The 11,028-nt window shown below is 42.6% G+C and overlaps 1 protein-coding gene across 4 annotated transcripts in view; it reads left to right on the forward strand.

Annotated features, from left to right (window-relative positions):
• The window catches only part of sobpa (sine oculis binding protein homolog (Drosophila) a), a 40,967-nt gene extending 30,372 nt beyond the window's left edge, over positions 1–10,595 (forward strand). For 3 of the 4 annotated variants that reach the window (XM_053620234.1, XM_053620237.1, XM_053620236.1), the window contains 4 exons: positions 1,293–1,370; positions 3,545–3,613; positions 7,348–9,406; positions 9,742–10,595. In XM_053620234.1, coding sequence (XP_053476209.1) covers positions 1,293–1,370; positions 3,545–3,613; positions 7,348–9,387 — 2,187 coding nt within the window. In that variant the 3' untranslated portion in view covers positions 9,388–9,406; positions 9,742–10,595. The remainder of the gene's footprint in view (positions 1–1,292; positions 1,371–3,544; positions 3,614–7,347; positions 9,407–9,741) is intronic. The other variant, XM_053620235.1, reaches the window with a different exon arrangement.
• Positions 10,596–11,028: the final 433 nt, after the last annotated feature.

An 11,028-nucleotide genomic window follows, 5' to 3' on the forward strand; every position in this document is an offset into this window, starting at 1 on the left:
GTGTGTGTGTGTGTGTGTGTGTGTGTTTGTGTGTGTGTTTGTGTGTGTGTGGTCTCATTAGTACTATATGTAAATGAGTTGGCACAGGTCCAGAGTGTCGGAGCCGCACCAGGGCGAAATAAGGACGAGACACAGAGTAAAGCGTGTACTGTACGTATAGACGAACATCTGCGTGTGTTTCATTAAATTCTTCTTTTTATACGGAGCAGATGTGAAAATCTTGACGTGAAATATCTGATATTTGGCTGGAGCCCCTTTTTTTCTTTTTTTTCTTTTTTGGAAACAAAAACGAAGCTTTTATTTAGAAACCTAAAAGAAAACCAAAAGCTCATCTTCCCTCCCTTGTAGTTCCGGGAGACGTTAGCCGATCGTGGAGGTCCGTTAGCTTCTGTAATGTTGTTTGAGCAGTAATTCGAAAAGATGTGGCGGCGTTACACATCAGAGGAAACGTGTTTTAACCCTCAACCGTCCGGATCGGCTAGCAGTTGTGGCTAGTGATGGCAGTGACTAGCTCCCAAGTGGCGGTCGCCCTATCGTAGGGAGATCACGAGCTCGAATCCTGACGATGCCGAAACGACCTCTGAAAGTAAAATTGTCCGTGTTGTCTGAATGGGAGGGGCGTACTCTGTCTCTGCTGTCAATCACAGCGACACTAGCCAAACACGGACAGACTGCGCTTTCCTCCGACCAGCTCACATGTTCCTGCTCCTCACGCTTCGTCGAGTGATTTAAAATGTCCTTATTGTTGATTAGCTTTTGGTTATGTCATATTACAGTTCATTTTTTATTGTTGCTTTTCTTGCTTTCATTTGCATAATGAACTGGGTAGAGCACAGGTACATGGCCTTGGAGTAGACACACACACACACACACACACACACACGTCCCACAATGTCTTTTCCAAGTAGAAAATATAGGAAATGGAGAGAAAGAGAAAGAAAGGAAAGACATGAAGAAAGAAAGAAAGACATGTTCATATGTTCTTATAATTATGGGACTATTTGGTCCTCATAAAGCGCTTAAAATGTTTTGCACGCTCTCAAAATGAAATGTTAGACTTATTTAATACCTCGCTTCTCTCTCTCACGCTCTCACTCTCTCACTCACGCACGCGCACACACACACACACACTTTCTCTGCAGGTGAGTGCATGCCACCGCTCTAACTTTCACTCCATCCACGCATCCCATCTCGCTCTTCTTTTCCTCCCGTTCTCTGCTGTGTGTGTGTGTGTGTGTGTGTGTGTGTGTTTTGTGTCCATGCGTATAAGGGTCGTTGTGTCTCTCCTGTAGGCCAGAGAGGAGGAGGCCTCCACGCAGCACAGCAAAGACACGCCCAGACTTGTCCTCAAGACACACAGCGATGCGCTTGTAAGACATTTAAACACCACCAGTGCGGAGTGTGTTAGACAGGAAGTGGACAGGAGATGTGATTTTGCCTGAAGTGTGTGTACGTGTGTTTCCATCCAAAACTTTACCTGTGTGCTTTTCCGTCATTAAAAAGAGCCCCAGTAAATCACACACACACACACACACACACACACACACACACACACAGTGTTCCAGTACCGTTATAAATACACACTTGTGAGTGTCACTGCTTCATTTCGTGATAAAGAAGTCGTTACACACACTCGCACTTCCCCTCAGTTTTCTTTATCGCATCTACTTTTTATCCACACGTCATATTCCACGCTTCAGACGTTTATTTACGTTCTTCTTCTCCTCCACACAGGATTTCAGTTGTATAAAATTCATTATGGATGGAAACATCAGCAGCACGAACACTTAAAGGAATACTCCAACGTTTTTCAGCGTATCCTGTAGTGATGCGTGTGATTACCATGGACAAAAAAAGAATCAAATCAAATAAAATGAAAATAAAAGATTACCTGGCATGCTGTTGTAGGAAACTCATCAGTGCCGGGATGGGGTGATGAAGAGGAGTGGCTGGTACTACCCCAAAGTACCGCAGAGATTTACCAACATTTACAAATACATTCTTTATGTGTTAAAGAAGGACATGTACTTTTGAACTAATACAAACAAATAAAAGAACGAAGAAGGAGAAACGAAACACGCAAAAAACAAGAATGAAAAAGAGAAAACTGGAAAGAAAGAAAAAAAGAACAGAAGAAAAGGGAAAAAATATGAATGAAAGAAAGTAAGAAAATAATGAAAAGGAATAATATGAAAGAAAGGAAAAAAGAAAGAAAGAAAAAGGAAAAATATGAAAGAAAGGAAAAAAGAAAAAAGAAAGAAAGAAAAAGGAAAAATATGAAAGAAAGGAAAAAAGAAAGAAAGAAAAAGGAAAAAATATGAATGAAAGAAAGTAAGAAAATAATGAAAAGGAAAAACATGAAAGAAAGGAAAAAAGAAAGAAAAAAATTTATTTAAAAAAAGAAAAATATGAAAGAAAGGAAAAAAGAAAGAAAGAAAAATTTATTTAAAAAAGGAAAAATATGAAAGAAAGCAAAAAAGAAAGAAAGAAAAATTTATTTAAAAAAGGAAAAATATGAAAGAAAGGAAAAAATATGAAAGAAAGAAAAAGGAATAATATGAAAGAAAGTAAGAAAGATAGCAAAAAAAAAACAGAATGGAGAGACAAAATGGAAAAGATAACAAAAATAAAAGAAGAAAGAAGGAGAATTGAAACAAAGAAACAAGACAGAAATACAGATAACTGGAAAGAAAGAAAGACGAAATTAATAAAAAGGAGAAAATAAGAATAAATGAAAGAAAGAAATGTTCATGTGTTCTTATCATTAAGGGAAGATTTGCTCCTAATAAAGTTTACAGTTTTATTTGAATTAAGGAATTAAGGAAAGATAAGACAAAGACAATACGTCTGATCTGTTTATAGTTCCATTTAATGTTTACAAAACAAGTTCTCGCGTACGTTATAGCAGCTATAAACATTCGCTCCCTCGCCAGTTCATTTTTCTTATTCTGGAAAGCATAAACTCCTCCGTCCCTGTAGACGTTAAATAACATTAATGTTAAACGTTAAATAAACATCTCCTCACGGAAAACTTCACCAGACCCACCATTACACACCTTTTTCAATCCGTTTACGTGGAGCGCCAGCCATACACCTCAATGTGAGTGAGCTGTTGCTATAGAAACGATGACGTATTAGAACGAGCGCATTGATATACAGCTGTGATTGGCAGCTGCGCCACTGTCAGAGAAAATGAATCACCACCTTCTGACCAATCAGAACCCAGAACTCAACATCAACAGACACCTTTATTTAAAGATTTTATTCAGATGTGCTACAGAAATGCAGTTTTACAGTGCAGGCCAAATTCTTGTCCATGGTAATGTTACACACACACACACACGCACGCACACACACACACACACACACAGATGAGAGTGAAAAACAGAGTATTCCTTTAAAACTTGCAGAATCACATCTTCTTTAACATCACTCCATTTATTCATGTTTTATTTTAGCATTGTCATTCTGCATTGCATTGTACTGTATCAGACTGTGTGTGTGTGTGTGTGTGTGTGTGTGTGTGTGTTAATGGCTGACTCAGTCAGGGGTCAGAGGTGAAGGAGACGCGGGAGACGAGTTGAGATGTAAACCAGAGGCGCTAATGTCCGAGGTAATTACAGAAAGAGAAAAAGCACAAAATAAATGACTGTAATTACAGAAAGAGAGAGAGGGGGGAGGGGGGGTAAATAGAAAGTAAAGACAGAAAAGTAGTAAGAGAGAAGAAATGGGAATTAGAACGAAAGAAGGTGTAGGGATAAAGAGATAACTGGAATGAACGGAAAGGAAAAGGGAGGAAAAAAGGATAGGGAAAGATAAAATAAGGAGGAAGAGAAGGGAAGCGCGAAAGGGAGATATACATGAAAAAGTGGAGAAAAATAGGGAGAAAGAGGGAAAGAGAGAAGGACAAAAAAGGAGAAAAAGTGAGGAACGATAGGGGAGAAAGGAAGGTAAAAGAGAGGGAGAAAGAGAGTAGACAAAGTAATAAGATAAAGATTGAGTGAGGAGAGAAAAGAAAAGGAGAGATGGAGAGATGGAGGGAAAGAGAAAAGGGAGTGGAGATAAAAAGAGAGATGGAGACAACGGTAGAGAGATAGACGAATAAGGCGGACAGAATGATGGAGAAGGAGTTAAAATAATGAAGGAGAACGAGGAAGAAAGGGGGAAGGCGAGAAAAAGAAGGAGGAGAAGAGGAGAAGAAATAGAGACATTATGGAGAAAAGAAGAAGGGGGGGGTAAAAATTAACGATGGAAAGGAGAGAGATAGATAGAAAGAGGGAAGCAGGAACGAGAAAAGGGGAATAAGGATGGTGAAAAGGAGGAGGACAGAGATTGGAGAAAAATGGATAGAGGGAAAGGGTCAAACAGAAAAAGAGGGAGGGGAAATGAGTACGGGAAAGAAAGAAGGGGAAGTAGAGCGATGGAAGATGTGGGGCCGGAGGAAATGAGAGGAATAAAGGGAGAGAAAAACGAATAGAGACCGACAAAATAAGGAGGAAGAGAAAATGAAGATAGAAAGGAGCAAGTGAGGGATAAAGAAAAAAGAAACATGGAGAGAAGAAGGGGAGTGAGAAAAGGAGAAGGAATGAGGACAGCAGTAGAGAGAGAAGAAAGAGAGGAAGAATGTGAGAGAAAAAGGGAGAGAAGAAGAGAGAAGGGAAGTGAAAGGGTAGAATAATGTATGAATGAAGGCAATGTATAAAATAAGGAAGAGAGAGAGAGAGAGAAGGCGGAGTGAGGGACTCCATTAGCGTAATGTGCAGTGAAATGTCCCGCTCAGAGCAGTGACTCGTTAAGTGCTCTCCATCTGTGCTGCTGTATAAACGAGGGGAAATTAACGCTTGTCTATAATTCAACACACACACACACACACACACACACACTTACTTCACTGCATCAAGACGGTTCACAAATGTTAGCCAAGTTGTGAAGCGAAGTGACAAGATGATGTCATCAAACACAGACAGTCATGGCGGTACTTGACAGGATTTTAGTCTTACTCTAATGGCTAGCTAACGTGCTAATATGACAGGATTTGTCATAAATGTTTATAATCTTCAGCCTTAAGGCTATCAAGTTAGCTAGTATGATCTTAGATGACAGGATTTTAAAGTTATGTTCATAAATATCCATGAGCTTCACTGGTACCGCCAGCTATCAAGCAAAGGTTAATCATACAGGTTCATCGATGTTCATAATTCTGTTTGTTTAACTGACAAGTCTTTACTTGTAAATGTAAACATAATCTTCATTATCTAAAGCTCTCCTGAGATTGCTAACATGAACCTGACAGAATTTCTAATGGAATTTTATTGGTGAGGCTAAACTAGCTAACAAACGCGCACTACCTTAATAGGATCTCTGACAGGATTTTTATGTTGTTCATAAATGTTCATAATCCTCAGTGCTAAAGCTCTCCAGCTAGCTAATATGAATTAACCTAACAGGATTTCTGAGGAAAATGTGAGTAAAATTCATCATTGTTCATAATCCTCACTGCTGACGCTAGCTAGCTAGTCAAGGTCCTCGCAGAATTCCTGAAATGATTTTTAGATCCGATTCATCATTGTTTATAGACTTCATTGAAGGTTTTAGCCAAAAAGCGAACATGTGCTAATATGTTCTGCTAGCTAGCTAGTTTTAAAGGACATTTAAATGAAAAATGTATTATTGTTTACAGTCTACATTGCTGAGGTAAGCCAGCAAGCTAACATGTGCTAACATGACTGGTCTTATTCGTAAAGTTTCAGAGCTAAAATAAGCTAAAATAAAAGGATTTCTGACAGGAATCTAACGTCAAATTCTCCCTCGTTTATTATCTTCACAGGTTACGCAAGCTAACATCAGCTAATCTCACTGAATTCCTGACAGGATTTTTAAATCCAGAATCATCGCATTAGCCAGCAAGCTTGAATGTGCTAACTTGACTGGTCATATAAAGTTTCAGAATAATATTAGTTAACACAATCTAATCTGAGGGGATTCCTGACAGAATTTTGCTAGATAGCTAACATGAGCTAAGCTGTCAGGATTTTAAAGAAGCCTTTAAAATAATTTTAATCATTGTTCATTCTGTTCACTGCTAACGCTAGCTAGCCAGCTAAACACACAGACTTTCTGACAGGATTGTAAATTATATATTTATGTTCATAGTATTTAAATCAAACACAAGATAGCTGGCTAACATGAATTAGCTTAACAGGATATCTAAGAAAGCAGAACTTGTATTTAAATACAATCGTAAAAGTACGTAGATTTATTTAAAGGCCATTTTTTTGTCTGACAAACTACTAGAAACGCAACATGGCACCCTGGCTGTGTGTTTAGTGATCTGTGAAGAGTGTTAGGAGTGTGTGTGTGTGTGTGTGTGTGTGTGTGAAGGCCTTGTGTTATTTTAATGTAGGTCAGGGCTGTCTCTATTGTGTATGTGTATGTGTGTGTAAAAAAGAAAGAGAGTGTATGTAAGGAAATATTCTTCACAAGTGTGTGTGTGTGTGTGTGTGTGTGTGTGTATGCTTGAGAGAGACAAGGAGAGGGAAAGACAGTGTATATGTCATTGTCATTGACTGAACCGACAGCTGATTAATCCGCTTATTACTTCCTGTGAGACTCGGATTGTTCGGTAATCATCTCGATAGGCCCGCGGCAAATCTGTGAGTCTGCAATGCACCTGTCAACCTGAGCAGTTCTCATGAGGAGAGACAGACAGCAGACACACACACATACACACACACACACACACAGGTCTTTTTTTCAGACATGTCCTTGTCACATTCCGTTAGTGTCACCTTGAATACACATCTACTTGTTTTTTGTGTATTTATGCACACACACACACACACACACACACACACACATACACACACAATTGTTCCTTGAAGGGAAAACCTTTTAGTCAAGACTGTCTGTGTTTGACCCTGCAGCTCTGCCAGAGGCGACTGACTGTGACAAGCAGTGACTGTGTGTGCGTGTGTGTGTGTGTGTGTGTGTGTGTGTGTGTGTGTGTGTGTGTGTGTGTGTGTGTGTGTGAGAGAGAGAGAGACGGAGAGAGAGAGAGAAATGTAGTGCGAAAGATGTTTCCCCACAACAGGAAAATGGACATTTGGTGTTTGGATGAAACAGATGTGCACTAACTTAAGCTGATGTTAAGATTTTATGGCTAAATGTTCATGTTTCTCAACCTAGAGTGTTTTTTTTTTAAACGCACACATGCATACAAGTCTAAGTACTGAGCCCAACTCTTGAATTATTTATTCAGTAACTTTGTAGCACTTCCTGATGCTCTGCTAATCTTGCTGACCTAAAACATTTACATGTTGTATGTTTTATGTGCTTTGTGTTTTCCAGGTGTGTGACTGGTGCAAGCACATCCGCCACACTAAAGAGTATCTGGATTTTGGCTCGGGTGAGAGGAGACTCCAGTTTTGCAGCGCTAAGTGTCTCAACCAGTACAAGATGGACATCTTTTATAAAGAAACCCAGGCGGCTCTGCCTGCTGGACTGTGTAACCCCGTTTATCCGGCCGGAGACGGAAAAACGGAAGTAAACCCCGGGGTCCAACTTCTGACCCCTGATTCTTGGAACGCACCTTTGAGTGAACTAAGGCCCCGCAAGGCACCATCGCCAGGGGCGACAACATCCGGGGCCGGACACTCGGGATCAGCATCTGCATCACCCTCTGATTCCAGCGCCGCAGGTTCAGCGTCTTCATCATCATCATCTTTGGTTAAAATCCCAACGCCAAGGCCACATGAGAGTCCAACATTGCACCCACCACCACCACCTCTGCCACCACCCCCTGCCCCTGGAATTCACCCTCCAATGGGTGTGGTGCCCAATGGAAGTCCTCCAATGGTCATGACGCCCCGTGGTCCGGTGCCTCTGCCCTTCTTTATGGAACATCAGATGATGCAACAAATCCGCCCTCCCTTCCTACGTCCTCCTGGCCGCAACAGTCCCCTTCCTAATCCCATGATTCCTGGAATCGGGCCACCTCCTCCACCTCGGACCTTGGGTCCTCCATCTAGTCCCATGCACCGACCCCTACTTTCACCCCATATCCACCCTTCTTCGACCGCCACCTTGCCGGGTAACCCTCCCGGAATAATGCCCCCTCATCCAGGTACACACATTCCTGGACTTCCCTTCCCTCCGTTTAACTTCATGCCACCTGGGCCCATTCCAGGGCCACCTATGATGAACTTTGGCATGCCGTCACTGGCACCGTTAGTACCCCCTCCGATGCTCTTAGTGCCGTATCCCGTAATTGTGCCATTACCAGTGCCGATTCCCATCCCTATTCCTATCCCAATCAGTCCAAAGGCATCAGGCGATCGCTCCGGGAATGACGGGATGCTTCCGGACGTTTCTGGTGAGCACAGTGACTCGCAGGACTCGTCTTTCTCTCCCAGTTCATCAAGAGGAGAAGGTGGAGCTCATAAGCAAAATTCCTCCAGCTCAGACGTGCTTTCTCCAGGCATTTCCAGCCAGATGGAACGGCACAGTATGAGCTTGATTAAAACAGAAAGCGCTGGAAGTTCCAGTTTATCACATCCAGGATCTCCTACAGAAGCACCAGCAAACGGAATAATTGACTTGACGACAAACCGGCGCTCACGGCAGCAGCTAGTGATCCAGAGAGCCATGCCATGCGTTCAGGTGAAGCCCGAGCCCGAATCAACCACAACCACTGGGCTTAGCGTGTCAAGAGTGGGTGAATGTGAAGTGAACGAGAGAGATTACTGCAGCACAGGGCCATTAGAGGACACACAAAAAGACAGAGACACAGAGGTTAAAAGCCCATTGAACAACATAACTCTGCCTTGTGCTGACCCTTCATTCTGCAGTGCTACACCTCTACTATCTCAACCAATCACATGCAGCCTTTCTACCCCCCTGGCCAGCATCTCCGTGAAGAAGACAGAGCCAGGTACTGGTACGCCTTGTAATGTGATCGTCAACGGCAGCTGCAATATGCAGCCACTAGAACCCACAGTCCGGACACCCCCTCCAGAACAGCGCCCTTCTGTGGAAATGAACCGAAGGACAGCCACAATCTGTGATGAGCCAACTGAGGGAGAGGACCTGAAGGAAAACAGCTGCTCAGCCATTGAGAGAACCTTATCCGAGCAGGCTGTAGCACCTGGGCGTGCCGGAGAGGAAAAGTCCCAAGAGGCAGAGGATGCTGCATCTGGAGCAGATCATGCATACGCCTTGCCCCTCATGCCTAAACCGGGCTGCGTCATTCAGCCTGTGCCAAAACCAGCAGATAAGACAGCGGCCATATTGCCGTGCGGCTTGGAAGCTCCGTTATCGGCAGCGGGGGCAGCAGACATGGAGCCGCCGTTGAAAAGGAGGTGCTTGCGCATCCGCAATCAGAACAAGTGAAGAGTGAGAAAGCTAGCAGGTCAATCACTTCATAATTTTTGGTCGATTTTAATCTCAGGCTAACTTTTAACTTGTGTGGTAGAAAAGTAGAACGGTAGGAAGCCAAAAATGGCAACCAGGGGTCGATTGGAAAGGAAATAAGTGGCAAATTTCTAATTGTGCCAGTGTGGTTGGTCAGAATTTTCAGTTCAGTCCAAAAACTTTCACTGAAATTTCATAATTACCTTTGAACTTGGACGTAGATTTGGTATGGAAGGGGCTGCTGAATATTAGACTGTAAAATCCATTGTGTGATTCCTAGAATATGGTTTAATTTTTCTTTTTCTGCTCTCTCTCTCTCTCTCTCTCTGATAGACACTTACATCTCACCAAAGGGACAAGAGCGCAGCACTGCAGCACATCCCACCAGTCCACCAACCAACATGTCAACACCTGCCTCTGCTCCTCCATAACCTTCTCTACAAGCTCGGTCATGTCTCGGATAGATAAATAATTGCACTTCCTACCGACATCATCCCGGAACAGAGTGATCCTTTGGATTCCTTTGAGGGACGAATTTTTCGATTGACCTTTCAACTTCCGACTTTTCACGTTCCTCTGTTTCTCATCACTGTTTGGTAATAATCTATCTACACGGACATGTCTCCCTCTACAGGACTGGTGTAGCGCTGCAGTGCTAAGGATTGTAATGTACATAAAGAGGGCCAAAACATGGGTGATTAAGCCAAAACAGCAATCATGAGAGGTCCAGTGGACTGCCAGTGAAACATGCAAAAGATGGACAGGACCAGCTCCTGAACAGGCCCGGAAGCGGGCCTTAAACATGGCCTTAAACGCGAGGCCTGCCACTCAGATGTGCCCACAGATGACAGACAAGTATTTTTTGTTTAGTTTCAGTGTTCAGACAAGACAAGTCTGCGTTTGTCTATATGAGGAGAAAGAGAAAGAGCTGGAACTCTGGGATGCCAGTGGTGTGACACTTTAGATGGATAGAGTGCCAAGAAAGTAATGAAAAATGGTCACTGTGGTCACATCCTTTTGTGACATCTCTTTTTTTGTTTTTTTTTTTACTTCTTTCTTTGGCACCACCAGCAAAACACTGAAATGTTTCAACATGTCCTTTCTGGCCACCAGAATACTCCCCCTGCTGGATGAGAAAGAAACGGACATAGAATGAAAATGTAAAATAAAGAAACGATTGCAGTGCTAACGAAGAGTAGTATTTATAGACAGTTTGGTGGTTGCCAGTTATAGTGGTGTTTAAAAGGGAAGGATGTGCAATGTAACTCTCACTGAGGCATGGACGACAGGGTAGAAACGTTCAACCAGAAAAATTCAACCAGGACTCTCAGCATCCAGCCTCCAACCTGAACCCGGAGATAAGCAGATCGATGTACATGCCAATCACTATTTTACAATATGGGCATGAAATGAGACATGCATAGTGGTGCTCCAGGGTGTGCTGGAGTCCCGCATAGTGGTGATTTCTCTGTTAAACCTGATAATTGAGTTCAGTCGGGTGTCTTTTGTAACAGGGAATCAACAAGCTGTGCCGGACTCCGGTCTTCACCCTTCTACTACTCTATGGGAATAGCTCGGTAAATCATGTCATTATTTATGTTAGCCAAACGAGTCCATGTG

The sequence above is a fragment of the Ictalurus furcatus genome, chromosome 3 (genome assembly GCF_023375685.1).
Source record: "Ictalurus furcatus strain D&B chromosome 3, Billie_1.0, whole genome shotgun sequence".
NCBI lineage: Eukaryota > Metazoa > Chordata > Actinopteri > Siluriformes > Ictaluridae > Ictalurus > Ictalurus furcatus.